The 25066-nt window shown below is 36.6% G+C and overlaps 2 protein-coding genes across 2 annotated transcripts; one reads left to right on the top strand and one right to left on the bottom strand.

Annotated features, from left to right (window-relative positions):
- The first annotated feature begins 15426 nt into the window (after positions 1–15426).
- Positions 15427–21159, top strand: LOC135764955 (uncharacterized). Its single transcript, XM_065275626.1, has 14 exons — positions 15427–15958; positions 16512–16613; positions 16727–16801; positions 17280–17363; positions 17445–17567; positions 17655–17997; positions 18121–18406; positions 18525–18758; positions 18898–18989; positions 19075–19179; positions 19278–19471; positions 19542–19706; positions 19988–20229; positions 21050–21159. Exons 1-14 carry the CDS (start codon positions 15777–15779, stop codon positions 21070–21072), a joined length of 2250 nt encoding a protein of 749 aa, XP_065131698.1. The 5' UTR covers positions 15427–15776; the 3' UTR covers positions 21073–21159.
- Positions 21160–21299: 140 nt separating this feature from the next.
- On the bottom strand, positions 21300–22487 carry LOC135764961 (P2X purinoceptor 7-like). Its single transcript, XM_065275629.2, has 3 exons — positions 22424–22487; positions 22081–22201; positions 21300–21953 (listed from the first exon to the last, which is right to left on the bottom strand). The coding sequence occupies exons 1-3, from the start codon at positions 22450–22452 to the stop codon at positions 21447–21449; spliced, it is 657 nt and encodes a 218-aa protein (XP_065131701.1). The 5' UTR covers positions 22453–22487; the 3' UTR covers positions 21300–21446.
- Between the last annotated feature and the right edge of the window lie 2579 nt (positions 22488–25066).

The raw sequence follows: 25066 nt of genomic DNA, 5'->3' as shown, positions 1-25066 counted from the left end.
GAGTGCCTAGCTCGATTTGAGTGTCTAGCTGGGTATGCGGTTTTATCTACTTCGTAAAAAATGTTTTGTGGCTTAGTAAATTTAACTAAATAAAATTAGTCAATTATATAAAAAATAGGTTAAAAGAAAAACTATTTTTGAGTAGAAAATTATGCAAAAATGTGAGTAATTCTAGATTAACACATTATTTAGTTAATTCCTAAATTTTATCATGTAAAATTTGTGAGAAGGAAATTAAATAATTATAAAAAAATAATAGGCTGTATTAACTTAAAAATATAGTGCATCATTTTTGCATCCACTTTTTAAAGTAAATTTTACATGGAATTTTTAGTAGGCCTAATTGCTTCTCCATGTAAAACTTACTTAAACATTGCAATTGCTTAAATTGCAAAGGCTTAAATTCAATGTAAAACTTACTTTTAAAAAGTGTATGTAAAAATGATGCACTGTATTTTTTTTTTAGTAAATCCAGCGTATAATTTTTTTCATATTATTTTTATCAGTGTACTTAGTTTGTTTAAAACGGTCATATTTGTTATTAAAAATCATCAATATATGCTACGTAATAATAGCAAAAGAACTTATTTATTTTTCACTAAAATAGGAAAGTTTCTTCATGCCACAGTCATAATTTTGGCTAAATGCAGAATATGCGTGCCTATTCTACTTTTTGTAAAAAGCAAAAAGGATTAAGTGAAAATAATGAATCGATACTTGATAAATGGGTGACTTGTTCATTATTGTAGTATCAAGAAATGCATTACATTTTTTAAAAACAAAGCCCGCCTTTTAATCTTTCTGACTAGAGCTGTGCGCCAGGCAAATTCCAAACGAGCAGGGCTGGGTTTCCCAAAAGCATCGCTAAGTAGATCGTAAAAACAATCTTAAAATTCATCTTAGAATTATGGGCCGTTTCCCAAAAGCTTTGTAGCTTAAGTAGCACTCGAAAATCATCGTAGATCTACGAGTGCTCTGGAGTAATCGTTAATTTATAAGTGCATCGTAAGACAGCAGTGTTACAAGGTCACCTGCAGGACAACCAGCAAATTGCACTCCTGCAATAACGATAATGTAATGTTTTAAATGTAGGCTATATTTATTTATTGTTTTTTTTTCTTTGTTTATTTGTTTAAAATACTTTAATATAATATATTTAAAATTCAAACGAGAAATGAAATTTAAATGACTAAACATAAATTAATTAAGAAGGAAAACGTATTTGGTACAATTTTGGTAAAAGTTGGTACTAGCAAATTGATAAATGGTTCCTACCAATTGCTGCTATAATTCATCTAGGCTACAGTAAAAAAATATTTTTTTGAAGGGTATGGCATCTGATTAAAGAAACCAAATAAATATTTACGGTACAATGCAATAATCCTTAATAATAAATAAACATAGATAATAAACAACAAATAAAAAGAAAAATCTAAACTATATTATAAAATGCAGAAGGCATTGCGCAGTGGGACGAGTCCTAACTAAATATGAAAACAGAATATTTCATGATGCACAAATTATTAAAACATTTAATAAGTCATTGAAAAATAATTAATAATATTTTAAAAAATATTAGTGCACATCGGCTGAAGATCATTAGCCTAAACAAGCTTCTGCTACAATTACGAGTCATTCAGTAAGTGACATTTCAGCACTTGACAAAGGGATAGCGACTCGTTAGTAGCACTTAAAACCCAGCTGCGAGCGATCGTTTTACCTTGTAGAAAGCACTCTTGAGTGCTAAGTTCAATCGTTATAGGAAAACCCAGCCCAGGACCATTTCCGACAATAAAATGCTCTGCAAAGTTAACTAAAACAACTGCAAAATTTACCTGTAGCCTACAACGGACTCGAAAGCTACAGAGAGTAATAGCTTTGAGCTGTTAAAAGCAGAACAGACCTTAAAGGAAGGATTGTAAATGGTGAATATAATATTAACATGTAATTTGCAGTCCGGATTAGGGTGGAATGGCACAGGGAGACTGCCGGTCTAAAAACCGAGACCGTAACGACTTCATTCCGTACACGCTGACAGGCAGCTGCTTCTATAAACGGCTTGCGCTTGTTTGTCTCCATGCTCAGTCTGGAAACAGTTAAATGTTTCTAATAACAGCGCGATTTGTAAGTGCATTCCGGTCACGGTATGTATATCAAATGCATATGGTCAAATAGTTCAATTAGTGCTGCTGTCAAATAAGGCTCATGTTTTTGTTAATTACGGCAGGTTACATCCAATATTATCGTTGCACCCGCTTGCTTTATTTTAGCTGCGTCACCTTAGCAGCTCCACTCCATCCAGCTGGCTCGCTGACGCTCGGCAAATGTTCGTTGAAGAGACACTGATGTTTTAAGGATAAAACCGCTTCATGCAGTGTTTTTAACGATTTAATGACCTCGGCTGAATTGTCAGGCACTGATAATAACTTAAACGAGGGGTTGTTCTAGTTCACGTTAATGCTACATATTTGCCATGCTATACATAAATGCTTTAATATCATTAATATAATATCGATAACGCGGTCTGGCCGCCTTTCAGCGCTGTAACACCGGCAACGGTAAATGGCAGTGAGCCCAGCTTTTATTTTGAAAAGAGCTTATTGAGGGGGCGTGGCATTACTTTGAAGCAATACCCCTGATTGGCTGACTACACGCGTGGATCGTAGTGACAAACTCTGCGGAAAGATAGTGCCAAAAAGATCTGTAGACTTGTGCAGAAGGATTCGTGAATGCCCTGTGATCTGCAAACACAGATTCAACACTTGCATGCTGAACTTTGCACAGAATGTGTAAGAATGTCTTTTTACAATGGTTGGAAAATACAAGTTAGACTGTGTTTGTTTGCAAATTGTGAGGAGGGCATTTGTAGATTTTTTTAATGGAAAACAGCGAAACAGTTGTGCCAAAATTCTGAAAACAAATGCAACACAATCTACAAACAAATAATGACCCTCATGCGCAGACAAATCACTTTGCATTCATTTAAATTCTGTTTGTCAAGTACAAGTCGATGATTTCTATTTGTGAATCATAAAGAGTTGGTTTGCGGATTTTAAATCTATTTGTAAATCGCATTTTATATTTGTATGTCATGAAGAGTCTGTTCGTGGATTTTTATATATTTGTAGATCTCGTTTTACATTTGCGGATCATGAGGAGTTTGTTTGCAGATTTGGAACCTATTTGCAGATTTGTTTCGTGTTTACAAATTGTAGTCTCTTCATTTTCAACGATTATGGCATTATTTTGTCACCAAAGCGAAACAATAGTGTCAGAATTCTGAAAACAAATGTGACACAATCTACAAATAGAAAATGATATTCATCTGCAAAGAAGTCACTTTACATTCATTCAAATTCTGGTTTTCAAGTACAAGTCACTGATTTCTTTTTGTAAATCATGCTTTATATTTGTGGATCACAAAGACGATTCGTAGATCTTGTTTTACATTTGCGGATCACAAGGACTGTGTTTGTGGATTTTTAATCTATTTGTAGATTGCGTTTTGTGTTTACAAATTGTAATATTTATTTATGACTTTTACTCTGTCCATTTTCAATAATATTGGCCTAAAATTACCCCCATACAGCACTTTCTTTGCTTTTAATGACACACAGCTGCTAAGTTCCATATTCCGAAGCAGGAGGGGGCAGTAATGCACATATGCAGCCGCCGTTAATACCAGTAAGTTAGAGACAAGGCAATGGGAAAGTGAAGAAAAATAAGGGATTATTGGCTTGTTTTACACATACACTGATGTTTTTAGAAACAGAGTTGTTCCCCTCCTTCATAAAAAAACAAACAATTCTACGTCAACTCGAACACGCAAAACCCCGGTATGAAGCATAGTCATGAGCATGTCAAACCAACAGATGGCGATATATTCCTTAACCCAGAGAAGCCACTCCAGTCTCGTCTTGCCATGAACAAGGAAAAAAGTGCGGGAGCTGACTGCGCAGACGTCCGTGGTTCAGGTAAGTTTTCGATAAAAATCTTATATTAAAAGTCTGTGACTCTTAAAAGTTAGTATAAGGCACTCCGTCTACTACAGCACAGCAAATAAAGTCATAGTAACATTTGTAGTACAAGCAGCTAGTGATGGGTAAATGAAGCATCGAATCAAGCACCGATAGTTCCCTTACTGTTTCGAACCATGATTCGAAGCCTCAACGAGGGTGTCGAAAACAGCGCCATCTTTTGGTTAATAAAACATATAGCACTTGCTTCTGGAAAAAGCTCCGTCAGTGAAGCAACAAGCTGATGAAATTCAGATGAATATTAATATTATGTGTACAAATAAAGCTTAGACAACATGTGTGTGAATGGTCAGTATAATAAATGTATTTACTCATTAAAGGGTGGCAATAAATTCCAGTTTGAGTTAACATTCACATGATTCAATACTGTATTGTACAGAATAATGTTCACACGCACATAATAACACACGCGCACACAAGTATAAGTAAATACAATACTATATATACAATAGACGTCGCTAAGACATGTGACAATCTGGGCGGCAACGTCATCAGAACGCAGAGAATTATGGGTATGTTTGGCAATTATGGGTATGTTTGGTTAGTGTTCTGGCATGAAAATAACGAAAATTTGAAAATTTGAAAAACAGAATATAATCCTACAAAATGCAGCAGGCTAAAGAAAACATTGTTCACACCATACCGCCTATAACTAAATCCTAATACAAAGACGAGATATGTGAGTGAGAGAGAGGGTAGCAAGAAGATTCTCGGTTTGAGCCCCGGCTGGGGCAGGTGGCCTTTCTGTGTGAAGTTTCTGCATGTTCTCCCTGTGTCAGCGTGGGTTTACTCCGGTTTCATCCCACATGCCAAAAACACGCAAGTTAGGCAAATTGGAGATACCAAATTGTCCCTCCCCCAACTTTTGTATGAATCAACTTGTCTGAATAAAACTTGTGTATGGATTACCTGGTTCTCGCCATGAGCCGTTCATGCTGGAATGGCGTGAGGAAATAAAGGAAGATGAAGGAGAGAGATAGAGAAGCACGGTCGCGATCGAACAGGAAACAATAAAACATACTCCGTCATTTTGGTTATACAGGAGTCAGGACATCATTCAAACTGCAAAGTGTTTACACATATTTGTACACTCAACACAACATTGTGCTTTTGTCAAACTGTAAACTTGTCAAACTGTAACTTAACCAAAAACTCTCTCTCTCAAATGTATTTTAATTGGTAATATTATTTTATACAGAAATATATTTTTATAATTAAGATGAGAATAAAGTTAGTGTTAATTAAAATGTTAAGGGAAACAAATATATTGCTATGAAATATACCAAATTAATTTAAATTTCGTTCAGATACAATTACCAAACATATCTCAGTCTTTTTATTAAGTTAATTATTAAATAAGTATACAAAATTGTCGTCAGTGCACTACAAATACTCTGGTTCTATGCCTTTATTAATAAAAATTATTTTATCTTGGGTCTCCTTACTGCTGCTATCCATGCCATTCGTCGCCTTTTTGTCACCTCTGAAACATGGCTTTTACTAATATTTTTCCACGTTTGAAACAATAAAAGGATTTTCCGTTCTAAAGCTTTATGGCACTTATCATGAGAACGACTATTCCAGTTTATAACACAGCAAGTAGACAGCATTTTGCACACTGCGTTCTTTCCTCCATGCAAAGAAGTCTGGCGCCTGTACGTTCGTGCCGCGGATTCCCAAAATGCTTTGCGTTCACCACTGGGAATACGTCATGATGACGACACACTGGCGATGTCTATAGTATGTGGGACCAAAATGTTAATAAGGCAAATAACTCATAAAAAACCTCTAGAGTTCGAACCTTCTGAGACGCAAAGCGAAGCGCGCACGTGACTGAGCAGAAAGTGAAGCTTTGTTTGTCATTGGTCACGTGATTTCAACGTTAACAACACAAGCTTCGAATCAAAGCTTCATCTGACACGCCCACTTTTGCTCGACACAAGCTCCGAAGCCTCGCTTCAAATGTAACATCACTACAAGCAGCGCTATTCAGATTTGAGGCATTTTTGCTAAAATGTTTGTGGATTATTTAATAGAGACTAATAATTTCCATTAATTTTTGTTGTTCTACAATGTTCCTGTTAAACAATACATGTCAGCCAATGATAGCTTGTTGTTATGTATAGTCTGACCGACTAGAGGTAATGTTAACGTTGAGGACAGAAAGGTAATTTCTCGTCTAGTTTTTTTTAATGCTATGACAAAAATATGGTACGTTTTTACTTGAAATCAATCTAAATACCTTTCACTTGTTCAGTATTGTGTTTTTGTTGCTATATAAACGATGAACTTAATATAGGCAGATGGCCATTGCTTGTCTGAACAGCAAATAAAATTTTAGGAAAAATATGAGGATGATTATTGATGATTATATAATTGAGTTCAATAACATAGTAATTTTGGTTGTTTCATTTCATTATGAGTGTTTGTTTGATGTTTAAATGATCAACATAATATTATGGTTCATTGTTCACCGTTTGTTAGAAAAGCTTTTGCAAATATCTTGTCTGAGGTAAATTTTCATTTTAAACACATTTAGTGTGTGTGAATAATAATATATATATATATATATATATATATATATATATATATATATATATATATATATATATATATATATATATATATATATATATATATATATATATGTTGGGATCACCGGTACCTGTACCATCGCCCGGCATTTACATGCTACATCAGGTGTAGGTAGGACGCACACTCACTGCCAGTGCTGGGCAAGCTACTTGGAAAATGTAGTGAGCTAAGCTACCAGTTACTTCACATTAAATGAAGCTTCACTACACTGAAGCTACCCCCCTGGGGAACGAGCTTGCTACATCCAAGCTACTTTTTTATTTTTAACCAGTTTTATTACGTAATTATTTATTCAGTTTCCATTTAGCATTTTGGTAATTATAGGCTATACAAGCATAATGTAAGGCCTAGGTACTTCACATTATGGGGTGGTTTGCTGGACAGGTCTTATCCTACTCCCAGAATAAAATGCATGTTTGAGCTGCCTTAATTTAAAAAACCCTGGCCCTGACATATCTTAACACAGGGGTCTCCAACGTGGTGCCCGCGGGCAGTAAGTAGCCTGCACACTATATTAATAGTTTCAATTGTAATATTTATTAAAAAAATTTATATTACAGTATCTTGGCTTGATGACATAACCCAGTCAGAGGAAGAGCACGAGTCTTCACAGAATGCGAGTGGTAGGCCTAATGTTTTGTATGAATAAAGGAAGGCTGCACAACTCGAACATACGGGACAAACGACGTCCTGTGTCGATTCAAAATGACGCACTTATTCTCAAATTCAGGACTTCAGAAATGTTTGGAAAATTGTAGCTTGTGTGGAAGCTACCTCACTACTTGGTCAAAAAAAGAGCTTAGCTACTGAAAAGCTATTTGATTTAGAAAGCAGCTAAGCTACCACCAAGCTACTGAAAAATGTAGTTAAACTACTAGCTTTGCTACTTGTAGTGAAGCTACTGCCCAGCACTGCTCACTGCTTCCCTGGAGCTTGTGTTCTCGGTGTTTCTGTGCAGGTCCCTGGGATCAGTGATGGGAGTAATTCCACTACTTTTAGCAGTAACGAGCATGTAACGAAGTATTTTTTAAATCAAGTAACGCAATTACAATTACTGAAATTTAAATGAGTTCGTTACTCGCGTCACTCTATTTTGTAAAAAAATAGACAACATATCTGACGTCGCAGGACCGTGGTTGGCGGCGCAATGATTCATTACACTTCATCATAGCTGACAGTGCATATAGAATGAACATAAAAAAACTAAACGGGACAACATACCTTTGTTTAAAAATTGTGCGCAAGTCATAATCCATCCGGACTCATGTTTGTAAATTATCTTCGCCAAGCAATCCCGGCATGACATTAACTTGCATTTGTAGTCCACAAAAGTAATAAATCTGAGAAATATTCATATATTCTTAGATGTTTACATCGGCCTTCATGGAAGAGAACGATACGCAATTGTTGTTTCCACTAAAATATTCACACTGTGCTGTACGCCCGTGTTAAAACTCCATAGTATGTGTGAGCTCGCTTTTAGTTTTAGTTTCAGTCTCTCCATATCCGAAAAAACAATCCACTCGCTCTGTGTCCGTCCGACAAAACAATCCACGTAGCCTACTCCGTTTTCTGATTAAATATCTTCCTTCTTCTTCTTCTTCTTCTTCTTTTGTTGTTTAAATGGCGGGTGGCAAACCAACTAAATATCTTCCTTTAATCCTGTGTATCATTTAAATCCAACAGAAAATATATACAAACAGTATATGACCAAAGAGCACAGTCCCTGCCGCGAGCTTCACAAGCTGTGTTCCAATTCAAGGGCTGCACCCTAGCATGCGATAAAAGGTGAGCACTCGGCCTTTAAAGGCGCTCAGAAGTTCGCGAAGAGGACTGAAATGAGTTTTTTTTTTTTTTTTTTTGCTGTGTAATATGAATATAAATGTGTTTTTTTTATTAAGAAAATATAAACAAAAACAATTGTTGTACATACAACACAATGAAACTGCTCAAGTAATATTTCAAGTGCTAGGGGGTGGTATCAAAAACAAACAATATTATAAAAAGACTTTGAAGAGAGTACATACTTGTAAAATATGGATAGCTTTGCGGTTTTTTGAGGGCAATATCGAATCAATATAACACTTAACTTCAATAAAATAAAACAATAAAACATGGTTTTTTCCTGACATTTTACACTTGTGAATGTGAAATTTTGCCATGAAAATAAAAAAATTGATAAAATAATTATGGGTTTGTTTATCAGTAATACCTAAAAGAACATCTTTCCACTGTAAAGTAAAGCTTTCTTCAACATTGTCAATAATAAAATTAAGTACATTTTGCCAGAAAAGAAATGCATGAGGACAATGCCAAAATAAATGAATAGCTGTCTCTGGTTTCTGCTTACAAAAGCTACATCTTTCATCTATATCTTTTTTAAACTTGGTTAAATAATGTTTAGCTGGATATATTCTGTGAAGGAGTTTAAAAGATACTTCTTTAACTTTGTTTGTTAAGAGATAGCGATTGGGCAGAAGCCAGACTTTTTTCCAGTCAACATCACTTACAAATTGATTCCAAAACAAAATTACATTTGGTCTCGAAACAATATCCTTCTGGAAAAGGGCTCTAATTGATCTATTATAATTAATATAATGACCAGAGAAACAAATTTTACCTACAAATGTATGAATTGGAGTGAGGGGTGAGAGTTGCTGGTAATCTAATATTTTTTGCTGTTTGAACAACATGCATATATTGGAAGAAATTGCACCAAAAACAGTTGCAAATTCCTTTGGTGGTATGGGTATATTATATTTTGCCATAAATTCTTCATAAGTAAAAAGAAGGCCATCTGAATTAAATAACTGGTCTACCAAAATAATATTATTTCGAAACCATTTTTCAAAGAAAATAGTCTTTTGTTTAAATAGAATGTCCTTATTATTCCAGATAAAGTAGTGATGGGGTGAAAAGTTGTGCTTGTAAATCAAATTCCATGCTAGAAAAGCTTGACGATGAAATGCAGAAAGTTTCACAGGTATTTTGTTAACATCAAAATTGCAAACAAGGAAAAAATTAACACCACCCAAACTGGATAAAACATGAAGGGGAATTATATTCCAAATAGAGGCTGGATACTTAACCATTTGTCTAATCCAGTTAATTTTAAATTTAAAGTGTTGTTTAATGTAGTGAAGTTTAGAAAATTGAGACCACCATTTTCATACGAGTTCATTAAAACCGTTTTTCTTATATAATGTATCCTATTTTTCCAAATAAAGTTAAGAAGCATTTTATCAATCTCCTTTGATACTTTATCATCAACCTGAAGAGCCATAGCTGTGTAAGTTAATCGTGATAAACCTTCTGTTTTGGAAATCAGAATTCTCCCTCTTAATGATAAGTCTCTTAAGAGCCACTGATTAAACCTCCTTTGAGTTGTTTGAATTATAGGATTAAAATTTAATGAACTTCTACTCTGCTGATTCTTATTTATTGTAATTCCTAGATATTTGACTTCTGTTTTGATTGGAATGTTACAGTAAGATGCCATTGTGCATTCTTTAACCGCCATAAGTTCACACTTCTTTATATTCAGATAAACACCAGATGCTTTAGAAAACTCTTCTATGACTTTAATTGCAGTGGGTACTTGGTTTACATTTTTGAGAAAGAGGGTTGTATCATCTGCTAATTGTGTTATAATTAATTCTTTATTAACGATAGTCATACCTTTAGTTGTACTAGCTTTAACATGATAGGCTAGGAGCTGGCTTATTATCAGAAATAAATATGGAGAGACAGGGCAACCTTGCCTAATGCCTCTTGATAAATTAAACCGACTAGAAGTGCCACCCATCAATTTAATTGAACTATTCATATTCTTATAAAGGGTTTTAATTGCGCTAGTGAAAAAATTCCCAAACCCAAATTTTATAAGTGAATTAAAAATAAATTGATGTTCCACAGGGTCAAAGGCCTTGCGGAAATCCAGAAAAAGAATAAACCCATTATCTTCATTAAATTCAGGATAATCCAAAATATCTAAAACTAATCTTATGTTGTTTGTGATATGTCTATTTCTCATGAAGCCAGATTGTGTTTCTTCAATAATTGAGTCAAATACTGTTTTTAGTCTTTTAGCGAAAATTAGGGCAAACAATTTATAATCATTATTTAACAAACTAATTGGGCGCCAATTATCCAGACAAAGTAAATCTTTTTTTGGTTTGGGTATTAGTGTGATTAACCCTTGAGTCAAAGTTGGTGGGAGGCATTGATTAGTAATACTTTCATTAAACATCTTGAGCAAAAAAGGGGCCAAGTCTTTAGTAAATTCTTTATAAAATTCTGCGGTTAAGCCATCTGTACCAGGTGATTTATTATTTTTTTAAATGATTAATTGCCTTAATCACCTCCTCAACAGAAATTAGCATATCACAAAGTTCATTTTCATTTTTGTTAATAGTTTTCACCTCTATAGAATTTAGGAAAGCATCAGATACTTCTTGAGAATAAGTGGATGTATATATTTTCTTATAAAATTCAGAACAGTAATTGGAAATTAATTTATGGTCCTTTGTTACAACCCCATTCACATTTAATTTACTAATGTTGTTATTGATATGGTGTCTCTCTAAATTAAAGAAGTACTGTGAATTTTGCTCGCCTTCTTCAAGCCATCGCCTCCTTGATCGCACAAATGCACCTTCTGCTTTCTTTCTATATATTTCATCCAGTTTGATTTGCAGGTCTGATAATAATAGTTTTTCTTCATCCAATAAATTGTCAGGGCATTCATTTGTTAATTTTGTTATTTTACCAACAATATCGGCTTCTTCTGCTTTTTTACGTTCGGCTATCCGACTGCCAAATTTTCTTAAATATTTAGTCATTTCAAATTTCAAAAGTTCCCAGTTTGAGCAAAAAGCATTCTCCTTATTGGCTTTATCCCAGAAACTACATATCAATTTTGTGATTACTTGTTTAGCTTCATCATATAGTAGCAATGAATTGTTAAGCTTCCAATACGATCCCTTTATAGAACAATTTGTGTTAGAGAATTTAATATTAATGCTGATGGCTTTGTGATCTGTTAGTGGAGTAGCAATAATGTCAACTTCTGCATCATCTTTGTTAAATCTCTCAGACAATAGCCAGAAGTCAATTCTGGATTTACTAGACCCTGTTTTATTACTCCAGGTAAAAGATTTATTATCTGGAAATCTTGCTCTCCAAATATCTGTGAGACTGAATTTAACCATGAAGTTTTTTACATTTTTGTTATTTATGTTGGGTCGACCTGGCGGCCACTTATCCACGGTTCCATTTCGTATTATATTAAAATCCCCTCCAACTAGTAAAATGGCATTTGGATATTTATTTAAACATTCAACAAATATATTTTCTATAGATTCAAATAAATTGTTATTTTCCAAGCTGTTGTTGTACCCATATACATTTCCCAAAATTAATATATAATCAATATATTTATTTACATGTCAAATTAAGTGGCCTGCAGGATCACATTTTGTATGTAAAATATCTTCATTAAACCTATATTTTAAAGTAATAACTCCCGCGGAGTGTTCAGATCCATGGGCAAACCATGCAGAATTACCCCATTGTGAAGTCCAAAATTTAGTTTCTCCTTCAGTACAGTGAGTTTCTTGTACAAAGCAAAAATCAGCCCTAAACTGTTTGGCATAAAGAAATAAAGCTTTCCTTTTAATATTATTTCGTAACCCCCTAGCATTAAAGGAAATAAATGATAACTGTGTCAGATTAATAAGAGAATAACACAACTAAAGTGTCTGGTCAATCTGGTAAACGTTGAAATCAACATGGTATTGAGATCGATACCTACTATATAATTAAAGTAATTAAAAATTAGGAAAAAACAGTATTTTTTAACCCTTGGTGGTAGCTGTTTAAGCGTTACCTCACTTTTGTGAATTCCCAATTAACATGAAGAAACAAAATAATTAAAGTATCTTAAACCATAGTCATTTTTACAAACTAGCCATAGCTTTCTGAACACAATTGTGACCCGGACTTAAAAACTCCATATAACGTTTGTCCATACTAAAGTTAACAGCAACAGATCAACATACTGGTTGGATATAAACCATACAGTAAAACATATAGTAAAACATTTTTACGAACTGGTCATACCTTTTTAAACACAAGTTGAAACTACATATAGTAGTTACTAAAGTGCAGAGCACCAGAATTGAGGGCATCATAGGGCTTTTTTTAGAAACTTTGAGTAGCCAAAAGTAGCCCCTTTCCTCCGCTCACCCCGTAACTTAAGTTCCTTCAATGAATCCTCGGCCTCCGACAAAGTACGCAGATTTGCCATCATCACGTGCTTTTTTGATCAAAGGCCACAGTTTCTGTCTACAATCTCTGTCCTCCTTCGTCAGGTCCTCCTTAAATTGCATGCGATGATTCCGGAGAAACTCGCTGCCTTTAGCCGCTTTCCATACTGCATCTCTAATTCTTCTAGCAGTGAACCGAAAGATTGTTGCGCGGGGCCTCATCTCATTAACACGCTTGGATCCCAGTCGATGAGCGACATCAATGGCATCTGGTAGTTTCGTCGCTTCGTGTGGTAACATTTCCTGACATACGCGGATTACCTCCTCTCGAACATTCTCCTTGGTTGTTTCTGGCAGTCCATGGAGCCGCAGATTCCAGCGCCTACCATACCGTTCCAAATCCATTACCCGGTTCATGCATATCTTGGTTGTTTGTTCGCCCCTGTCCAGTCGTTTCTCCATGTAGAGCATTTTGCTTTTTATCTCTTTTATTTCTGCACAGGCTGTTTGCACCATCGTTTCCAACGCATCACTTCTTGTATTGATAAGATTAGCGAGCTTTGTCACAATCTCATCAGAGTTGGATATATTTCCAGCATTAATTCTGGCTAATGTCGGTTTTTTTGCAAGTGGAGGTTTGTTTGGAGTTATAGGGCATGGTGGAAATTCATCTTCATCCAGATCCTGAGTCATCCCGCTTTCGTATTGATGATCGTCTGCAGCATGTACACGTGAATCAAGTTTCCTGGAGTCACTAACCCGTTTTTGTGCATATTTAGGCATGTTTTCGGATGAAATATGTCTTCCAAGTTATACAAAATACTTTACGATTTAAACCAAATAGAAATTTCGCTGGCAGCTGCGTTAACTGTTTTCCTATTAAAACTTTGGTATCGAGAGCTCAAAACTTTGACTGTTCACGCCGCCATCTTGCCGGAACTCTCCGGACTGAAATGAGTCAAACCTTCGGAGGACCCATAATTTGCGTCACCTGCTGCACGCGCACCGCGCCTGATCTATTGATATACATAAATAAAGTAAGTTAACATATTAAGATAATTTCTAACAAAAATATTCAAAGGTTGAATCTAAAGCAAAATAGCCTCCTACAGTATGTGATATATTAGAGTATTACGTGTAAAATAGCCCATCCATATTATTTTATTGTTTGACTGTTCAGTACTGTTCATATTTACTTTAAAGTTACTTTTCTTAGTAACTAATTACTTTTGATATACAGTAACTGGTAGAGTAATTCAGTTACTTTTAAAAGAAGTAACTAGTAACTGTAACTAATTACTAATTTTCAGTAACTTGCCCAACACTTCACTTGAGTCAGTATTGCTAAATTGCCAAGGAAACTCAGTACAGACCCACTTGTAACCGGCTTATTCACGCGACTCGAGATTCTCAGAGCCGGAAACATTGCAGACTCGCAGACCATGGACATGAGACTCACTCTACAGATCCACTAACCGGCTGATTCGCGTGGATCTATAGAGCGACTGAAGTCTCCTCAAAAGCAAATCCACAACAAAAGCCTTTCATTTCTGAAACATGCTTAAAAAAAACTGTGTCCTGCTTATGTAGCCCCCAGAGCCGGAGAGATAGTTTGCGCAGATCACCCGGTTACGGATCAGCCGGCGGATCAGCTGGTTACGGATCAGCCGGTTATGGATCAGCCAGTAACGAGTTGAGAGATTCTCAGGTCAGAGCAGATTCGCATGTCTCTCGAGTCCGCATTGTTCCGGCTCTGAGTGAGAATCTTGGGTCAATTCGCGGCTCGCGCGGATCCACAGGTCTTCAGAGTTTGCAATGTTTCCGGCTCTGAGTGAGAATCTCGGGTCAGTTCTCGCGCATATCAGCGGGTTACGAGTGGATCTGTAGTGCGAGCGAAGTCTCATCAATAATGTTGAAAGAGGTTTGTGTGTGTGGTGGCGCTGTTTATGGTTTTACATTGAATTGTAGTAGGACTCAACTGATCCGGGTTAATGACACTAGAGACTCGCGACTCATGAGTTAATTTAAAGATCCGGGTTAAAGATCCGAGTGAGTCATGACTCAAACAGGTCTGATACATAACGTTACTGTAGTGTGAACAGAACAGACCCTGGATTATTCGTTTATGTGTACTGAATAATATGATATGAAAAAGTTGTATTTGTTCACATTAGTAAATGCATTATATAACATGAACAAAAAATGAAAAATATAGAGTATATAAGAATTAATTAATTCTTGTTTATGTCATTACAGTAATTGACGGTAGTTCATGGTGCATTCACTAATGTTAACAGTTTCAACTTTGAGTAAAAAAAAATTATTAGTAATTGCTGTTTCGCCTTAATCTGAAATGCCCTGCAAACTACAGCTACCTATATATGCCACAGGAGACTTCAATATGGAATTTCTGGCAAAAAAATCTCCCCTTAAAATGCTATTGGTCTAGCCTACATAAAGTCTTAGTTAAAGGAATATGACTTGGCCTGAAAAACATTTCAGTCAGAAGAATTTTTTTCACTTTAAAGGTGCTCTAAGCGAATTGACGTGTTTTAGGCCATAAAACATTTTTTGTTACATACAGCAAACATACCGTCACTATCTGCTAGCTACCCGTTCCCTGATCACACTGTAAAAAAACGCGGTCTCTGTAGACAGTGCAGGCTTCTCAAACTGCAATACAAACAAAATGGCCAAACCTAAACCAACGAAGCATAACAAACAAGTTCCAGCCAATAAACGACTAGAAGGATTTGGGGGTGGGTTTTGGGGCGTTAGTGCGCGTGCACATGAACGGGGTGTGAGGACTGGAGTAGTGAGAAGCGTGAGGTCAAGATAACTCTCGTAGAAAGGCGACAATAAAAACTGAATTTTGGATATGGCCGATACACGGCCAAAGAGACGACGTTCCGCTGAACAAAGGGCAAAGTTGGCAGAAAAGCAAAAGGAACGTTCGAAGTCCCGGATTTACATCGGAAAAGCCTTCGAAAGGTGGCGAGAACTCCGCGGGCAGAAAGGCTTCCAATCCGATGTACAGGTGGCTCTGTTTTTGCTGGACAGGTGGGTAACTTCAATTTGTTTTTTCTTTATAACCTACAAACACAACGATAAAATTAGCTCACGTTAGAATTATGCCACCAGTGCTAACCTTGGTGAATATAACTTACAGGTTTATAGCAACTAACGTTAGGGCTAATATAAGCTCTGAAGTGGACATGATCAAGCAAAGTCACGGAAGCGCGGAAGTTTGTGTAAATTATTGTTTACAGACAATGTTATGAATGTAAATGTTCATTTATATCCTATTGCCAACTTTGACATAATTTGATTACGATGGAGGCTTTGTTTATGCTTGCTGGGAGAACGCGAAGCTATTTTTAGCTTTTCAATCGGCAGTGGTTTTCTAGTAATATTTCGATTTTCTACATGATCGTTTATACGGCGACATTACACCTTGAATGAAGTATCAGTAACAGTACAATTTGTATTTAGTGAGTAATTTGACTTGAGTTTATGTTCACACAAAAACCTAAATATGCAAGTGCTCATGGATTTTATTTTATAACGATCATTTCACTTTATTGCTTTGTTTTTTACTTTGTTGCCTGCACAGCTACAAGACGGACAAATATACCTCTACGCCATTCAAGGCTGGGACCATGATACCTTCCCCACCACAATTATCTAGCATTGGCTCCCAGTCCTTGTCCGGACGGTGAGAGAGTTTGTCATTGATTACTGTTCAAATTTTTGTTATGCATACTGTATTTATGTGATATTCTGTCTCAAATTATGTGATAATCTCTTCTATTTGTGTATGTGTAATAGAGATGAGTTTGCCATGCAGGGAGTGCAATATATGGACGGGAGCACTGTATCAGTAGTTGAACAGTTGGAAGCCAGGTGTGTAAAAATAACTATAATCTGGAAAAGTGTTCTGTTTTTTTCTGTTCTGTATTGAAGCAAAATTCAGGTTTTCTTCAAATGCAAAATTGTATAAAGGTTAAAAAGGTTCACAATGAACCAGTGTTATCCAACGCCTTGCTTAGGCATTATTCATCTCCAGTCCCAGGCCGTCTGAGTGAACTGCTAAAAGTTACTACCTCAAGTTATATGCAAATATGCATAACACAATGCAGATTTACACCAGCCAAAGGTTGTCATGATAACTCCATTATCACATAATTGGTTCAATAGAAGGTTGTGAGACCAGTTTGGAAGTTATAACAACCTTTGTGAAATATCTGGGCACCTGAATATTGCTCACACACACATTACCATTGACCACTGCATCATCACACAGATAGCAAAGTTATTTTTACACATGTGCTATATTCCCAACCAGAAGCATAGTGTAATACTATTTTCACATCTTTTCTAGTATGTCATCAGTTGATCTGAATGAGACCACAGTCACTGCACATACATTCGACGAGAATGTCTTCAATGACCTTAGGAATGCCACGTAAGTAATAGTTGTTGTGTAGTTTGCAGGTACATCTCACATTTTTGAAAGCATAACATTTTTTCTTTACACTTTCTGTAGTATAGACTGTGAGGACACCCTAACCTGTCCAGACGAGGACCCATTAGATGTTGCTGATGATTACCAAGAGGAAACCAGTGGTTCAGATAGTGATCCAGACTATGTACCAAGGATTTATGTCAGGTATGTCATACCCATTATTGTTGCCTTTTATTTTTTTTCTCAATTTAGAGTCATGTTATGGTTTCTCATCATTATGTTTGTCAATAGGACTGGTGGGGTCTTGGAGACACAATTGAACTTGGATGATGTTCCTGAAATGAATATGGAAGACACATTGTATGATATTGAAGACATTGAGGAGGAAGAGGAAAACACCTTAACTGATGATCAACCACATCCTGGTTTTATAAAAGTTTTAAATGAAGATGACATCATTGGTGTACCAGCCTCAATAGTATACCACAGCAGTCTGAAGCAACTTGTGCATTATTTGGACATTCCAGTCAGAGCATGTACAGCGATGAACCGAACCACCAAAAAATGTTGTGGCGCACCCAAACCGTTTGAGGTGGTTGTCCGGGAAAGAGGCACTGCTGCAGTTGTTGAATGGGTAAATTTTCAGTGTTTATCATATCAGGAATATGTTTGTATTTTGTGTAGAGCAATACCTTGTATTGGTTATGAAATTTGTGACAATAGCTATACACATTGCTTATGTTTAAATTTATTACAGATATGTCTACGTGGGCACGTTGTTTGGAAGTGGTTTTCGCAGCCAAAGTTCTCACAAGGAATGCACGCCGGCGATTTTCTTCTTAGCACCAACATATTGTTGTCCGGAAACAATTACACAAAAATTGCTCTGCTATTCAAGTTCATGAATATGCGAATGGTAAACCAGACAACTTTCTTCAGGATCCAGGATCACTTCTGTATCGACACGATAATTGGTTATTGGGAAACAAAAAGAACAGAAATCATCAGGCAGCTTCAATCAAAGCAAAGTGTTGTGGCCCTGGGTAAGTGTTTTGTATTTTTTATTTTTTTAAAGTAACTCTGGACTCTATCGCACATTTAATATGTCATGGGTCAATGTAACCACACTTCTATTCAGTTGCTTCTCAAATGTGCCAACAGGAGATGGCCGGATGGACAGTCCTGGTTTCTGCGCACAGTACTGTTCATACTCTGTCATGGACAATGACACCAAAAAAATCATTTCAATTGTCAATATTGACAAGAGGGAGACGGCAAGAAATTCAGTGGCCATGGAGAAGGAGGGGTTTCTCCGAACATTTGATGACCTCTGTCGAAATGTCACGCTGACTGAGATATGCACGGATGCCAACACACAGATTTCAGCTCTTTTCAGTAAGTAGTGGTTATGCTTGATTATTTATTTGGAATGATTGTTGTTGCAACACAGCTGCCTTTAGGACAGTACTTTCAGTATACGTTTTAAATGGGTGCATGTATCTCTTTTTTTATTTTATTTTTTCTTACTTTACAGATCCAAAGACAGGGCTGTTAAAAGATAAGGGTGTTCTCCATTCTCTCGATGTCTGGCATGGTTCAAAAAATCTTTCCAGAAGGCTGACAGCGGTAATACCACACTTTGTATTTTCACATATGTCATAGTCTTTCTGTGACATGCCATAAAACATGCACGTTATATGTTGTTTTACAGCTAGGCCAACAGAAGGGGTGCTCTATTCTTCTGGAATGGTGTAAAGACATCTGCAACCATTTTTGGCACTGTTGCAAGACTGCTGAGAACTATGATGAATTCTTTGTATGTATTTGTGTCAATTTATAAAACGAACAAGTAATTGGCATGTGGATATAAATATGCAACAGAAATTGACATTTCTGCCGCCTTTTACATTTTAGGACATGTGGGTCGGCCTACTCCACCATGTAACCGGGGAGCATTCTTGGGCTCTGGGTAGCTGCCATCACGGTCCCCTTGTGGAGCCAAGGGAAAAAGAATGGATAGAGCCTAACTCAGAAGCCCATCAGAAACTCCGTGAAATAATTCTTGATGCACGATGGCTTAAGGATGTTCCTAAGTATTTACATTTCAGGTGAGTAAGACTTTTGTAGATAACACATTTCAAGTGTTCACTGTTGGTAAACACTTCTTGTTTTCCCCAGATCAACTGCAGACCTTGAGTCATTCCATAATCACATATTAATGTACGCCAGCAAACGTTTCTGCTTCACACATGCAGTGTACAGTGCACGAGTCTGCCTTGCCGCTCTTGACTACAATCACCACATCAACAGAGCACCAAAGAAAAAACGAGATGGCAGTCTTCAGTAAGATGTTCCACGATATTCATTGAATGTTTTTAGCGTGGGTCACAAGGGAAAGTGTTATGGAAAGTAATGACTAACAGGCAGGGGTTATTGTTTAAAGCACACATACCCTGGATTCAACTTTTTGACCAACATGTATTTCCATACAACATACTTTACAGCAACATAAATCTGTGCTTAATTGATCTCAAAAATATAAACTTGTTTATAAATATGTTGGAAACATTAAAATACTAAGATGCCCCTACCAGCACTTTTTTATTATTGTTTTTTTTAAACAGGTATGCCAAGCTATACAGCAAACGGTCCAGGAGATGGCGGCTGTACTCAGTAAAGGTCAAGAAAGACTACAATTACATCACAGAGCTCCTGGTCGCTATTGTCTTGAAAAGGCTGGCATCCGCAGCGCTTCCCCTTAGGGCAACAAAAAGACCTGGTGACCCAAGAAGACTTGGAGTCCTGTCAGGTGTGACAGCACCTTCAACGGAGGAGCTTCTAAGGACACAGCACACTAGAGGAATCGGTGAGTAAATGCTCATTTGTACAAATTTGCAGTATTGTCAATGTCCATGGTTCTATAAGCACTGTGTTATCACGCACATACAAATAATACGGGTGAAGGATCAAAGATACGGATAAAAGTAAAAGTAAAGATCAGCACACCAGAGAACTACCAATAAAGTGATTTTTATTTGTAACGTTTCAAGCCCTTACGACCCTTCATCAGACTTTCAGAAGGTGTTACACAGCTGCCCATTTAAATTACATTTGCAAAGTGATAATACAGTTGCAGAATTCATCATACCCATATGCATCAATAATAAACATAATCAAATCATTGCTTAGGTAAGGATATAATATTGCACGATACCCATATACATCAACAATACCCATATAATCAAATCATTGCAGAGGTAAAAATGTAATATTGCACCATGCCTGTGTGTGTGGTATGTATGTGTGTATACACATCCACAATACATACATATACAAATAACAATGTACACACCATCACCAGTATATATATTTTCTTCATTGAGGGTGTATACTCCATATCTTTAAAAAATTAATACCTAGATGGGTATTATACTACACATATCTGCAATACCAATAAGTATCATATATATATATATATATATATATATATTAGATTTAACAAAAACTTATATAAAACATATAAATCTATCCATGTTAGCAAGTGTGTTAGAGTTGTTAGAATAAAATAACCATGGTTCTTTCTTTTTGTTGCTGCTAACTTTTTTATAAACCATCACACTTTTGATTGTTTTGAATTAAAAATAAATAAATATTTAAAATTACTTTTTGTGTTTCTTTATGTACAGGGCACCCAGAAGCACCAGAATGAGGGCCAACTCCACATGTTGCTGTTGTGAACGACGCACTTTATACTTTTTTTTCCTGACACTACTTGAAATAAAGAAAGTTGACTCAATGTGTGACACGTTCTTTTACTTATCTATTGTAAAGTGTATATGACAGACACCCATACTCTCATGTCATTTTATAATATTTAATAAGACATAATTTAACAATACCAAATAAATACAATTTCTGAAAAGAAAAATGTAATGTAAACAAGAAAACTATGAAATAAATAACAGTAATAAAATGAACAGTAAAATGTGAACAGAACCATGGCCAAAAACCATTATCACACTGAAAAATGTAAATATATTTATAAGATATTATCAGTCAAACTATTTAGAACAACAGGTGGGTCTAAACTCTACTAGATACAAACCCGGTATACTGACCATGTGGATCTGGGTAATGCTCTCTGATCTTACACACACAGCAGCTTGGTATGACAACCCTGTGTCCTGGGCCAAGGAACCCATATTGCCAAACCACATATTGCCGGTAGGCAGCATGTCGGAACTGTTTATTGCTTTCACCAGGTTCTGGGGCATCCTGGACAGCCCTTATGTCATTCCAGACCCTCCTTGATAATCTAAGGACCCCTTCATCCAAAATATACATATCAAAATGGGGTAGGGTGGAAATGCAACTGTTCGAACGTTGTCCACAACACTTGCTTTCTATGTCTGTTGGCATTTCTCTGCAATGCAGACACACACACCAGGTAGGATGACCCGGGATAGGAGTGGGGGCTGCTGCAGGGGTGTCCTGTGTGGCCATGATGTCGAATAAGAGACTGGGGTCCCTGGTAAGGCATCTCTGCAGGAGCTGATGTGACTCCTGAAGACTAAGACTCTGGATCCTGTCCTGAAACGACATTGAATATATTATTTGTTTCTAGAGTATTACCATTTGTGTAATGCAGATAATTTACAGGTATATGAAGATAAGATTTAGTGAAACTATTCAGGTATGGCAAAAAATGCTAGCGTACTTGCTCTGACGTGAGTCGTTCAGCCCGCAACATCTGGACTCGCTGCATATCAACACTGTCTAACGGAATGGCAGCACCCCGACCCCTGCCACGTCCTCGTCCTCTTCCAGGAGTAGCAGAACTATATGATGAGTGTTGAAACGAGAAGTTACACACGGCTAACAATGTTTTATAATAAATTGTAACGCGGGGGCTAACGCTTGTCTTTTATGGCAAGTAGGATACCGATATGCTTACTGGATTCACATTACAGAATCCGTTACAATCAAGAGACTATTGTTTAATGTTTAACGAATTAAAATTAAAACGTACATTTTATTTTAAACTTCTACAATATACTCACCGAGAGCCTGAGGGAGTTGGTTGAGCCATCACCGCAGCATCATAATATGGTAGACTGCTGCGCGTTCATGAGGTAGCGCGGAAGGGAGGGGGAGGGGGAGGAGTTAACTACGAACGGTTCTGTTTAACAACACTTTGAACGTAAACAAATAATGGCGTCTCGCTCATTCGCTTAGAGCACCTTTAATCCATGTCTATTCTTTTTTGTATGTTATATATGTCAAAATCTATGTAAATAATAGAAAGGTCGCTGATTAACACTTGCAATTCAGTGTCGTGATGGTTTTAAAAAATATTCTGAAGGTAGTAAAAAAGGTATTGAAAGGTATTAAATTTAACTTAAGGATTGCTGTATATACCCTGCAGGTAAACAACATCAGAGTGCGGCAGTCAGAGATCCTAAAGAAGGACTCCATAAGTTTAGTCAAGACAGTACGCCGTACATCTCTTACGACGAGGATATTTGTTTCAGGACCCCTTTCTCGATACTGACAAGGACATTTAAGGTTCAGTGGACAACTTGCTTTCAATGAATGGTGAATGTCTGTAGCCCTTTTAATACACATAGTATGGAAAAAATACAGAGAACACATCCAGGAGTTGCTCGAGATTATTTGATTAGGTTAATTCACGCTGCCAATAGTTTTCTGAATTTGTGCGTGCTTTCACACACATGCCATATTTAAAGTCTTGCACTTGGTAGGTTTTTTCGTAGCATCTGAAGTTTGCTTCTCCGTGATTTCTCTCTCGAGAAACCACACGTGTATTTTTTTTGTTTATGATAAGATCATAAAGGAGTGCGTTACACCAGTGATTCCCAATCCTGGTCCTCGAGCACCCCCTCCCAAAAAGTTTTAGATGTCTCCTTATTTAACTCATCAGCTTGTAGGGAGACATCTTTACCATTTTGGAAGGAGGCTGATAAGTTGAATCAGGTGTTTTAAATAAGTTTTTGGGAGGGGGTGCTTGAAGACCAGGATTGGGAAACACTGCATTACATGCTGTTTTGTGATGCTGGTGAATGTTCATAGCTGATAGTGACGAGCCCCCTGATTTCTTCTTCAGTCCAGTTTGCAGATATTTCTCATTGTGAATGTTAATCTGCATTTAAATCTGCCATGTCAAAGGGGAAAAGGCTATATTTATGTTGAGTAATTATTGACGTTGAAATTGACACCGCCGGTTCTATCGACCAAACGCAACAGCTATAAGTCTAGCATACACATAATTGCATTCACTAACCTTTGCCTCAGGTTATAAATAACTTAATAATCACAACTACCCAAAAAGCTATGAACTGCAGTGTCAGAATTTAAATGTTGTTCCCCCACACCCCACATTTATATATTTGATATATTTTCATAGAACCTTGTATATTTCTTTATTGTTATACTCGGATGATTAATGAAGCAATGAAACTGTTCATTTGTCTTATTTACTAAGTTGAGAATGAGTTTTGATATTTCCCTTGCCTATGCACAAAAGCTAGGGTTGCTAATGTTTTATTGTATAAAAATCAGTCCAGGTCATGAGGTTCGACCAGACCTCCCTGTTCCACTCTCCCCTTCCTCATTTGTACCATTCATCTGTCTTAGTATGTGATTGTTCTCCAGACATGTTTGCTCAATAGCTGCTCACATGATTCTTCTAGACATTATCTAATGTTTATCAGGTGACTAACGTTTCCTTTTTGTATCCTATATAATGTGAAGGATGTCAGTAGTTGTAACGGGCCAGCATTCGTCAAACTTTTATGACCCCCTCCCCCACCCGGTGACAGTTGCTGTCTGACAGCTCGTGTTTGACAGGGGGCGGGGCCATCAATCAAAATCTGTACAAGCTGTCAACTTTAGACGGCGAGTGTTTTATCGTTTTATGACCGGTCATTTAGTGGTTTGTTTATTCCTGAGTGTGTTTTATGTCAAGCCTATGCTGTCATGTTTAATGACGGCTCGTGTGTGACAGTTCGTGTTATGACATTTGATGTCAGCTCTCACCCTTCCTCCCTCCTTATTCACAAGCCCTGCATTCTTTCACAGGGGTGCGTGTTGTAAAGCGAGTAAAGATTTTCTAAAACTCAACGTTGGTAAAATAATTCCCCATTACGGTGTCAAAAAGTAAATGTTTATTTTAGATTTAGACAAATCATGAACAATGCTATGATTAAAACTTTTGTTTGTAACATCACAAGTTATTTAATTAAATATTCCGTATACGGGTATAGTTTAAGCAAAGACCTGAGCCATTACTACAATCTTTAGACGATAGTCTAAACTAAATAAATTTTTTAAACGGTTCAGGAATTCCGTGAATCTTTTCATAACCTGCTCTATAGTTTCACGCGTATTAAAGATCCGGCGGTGCCTGACAAAGCGCCGGGGTGTGTGTTCATATAAGCCGTTTTAAATTAACCTTAATAAAATGTAATTCTGTCCACTATGGCAAAATACTGTGTTTATTTTAGATTTAGGGGATTCTTTAACCAAGGCTCTGATTAAGACATATGTATACGTGCACCGATGGTGCCAGAGAACTTATATATGACGTTAATAAACTTTTTAAAATGTTTTTAAGACGTCTTCAACTCATTTTAGGGTTTTATTTTTAATTAAACGCTTCTTAAAACATGTGTGAATATGTGTAT

The sequence above is a fragment of the Paramisgurnus dabryanus genome, chromosome 17, assembly GCF_030506205.2.
Source record: "Paramisgurnus dabryanus chromosome 17, PD_genome_1.1, whole genome shotgun sequence".
In the NCBI taxonomy this organism is placed as follows: Eukaryota; Metazoa; Chordata; class Actinopteri; order Cypriniformes; family Cobitidae; genus Paramisgurnus; species Paramisgurnus dabryanus.
The sequence above is the reverse complement of the archived record's forward strand: the minus strand, read 5'-3'. Positions and strand labels throughout refer to the sequence as shown.

Coding starts and splice junctions, on each gene's coding strand:
- LOC135764955 (XM_065275626.1), top strand. CDS start 15,777: ATGGCCGATACACGGCCAAAGAGACGACGTTCCGCTGAACAAAGGGCA. Junction 17,998..18,120: donor CTGCTGCAGTTGTTGAATGG/GTAAATTTTCAG, acceptor AATTTATTACAG/ATATGTCTACGTGGGCACGT. Junction 20,230..21,049: donor ACAGCACACTAGAGGAATCG/GTGAGTAAATGC, acceptor CTTTATGTACAG/GGCACCCAGAAGCACCAGAA.
- LOC135764961 (XM_065275629.2), bottom strand. CDS start 22,452: ATGGCTCAACCAACTCCCTCAGGCTCTCG. Junction 22,202..22,423: donor CCAACTCCCTCAGGCTCTCG/GTGAGTATATTG, acceptor CTCATCATATAG/TTCTGCTACTCCTGGAAGAG. Junction 21,954..22,080: donor AACGACTCACGTCAGAGCAA/GTACGCTAGCAT, acceptor ATGTCGTTTCAG/GACAGGATCCAGAGTCTTAG.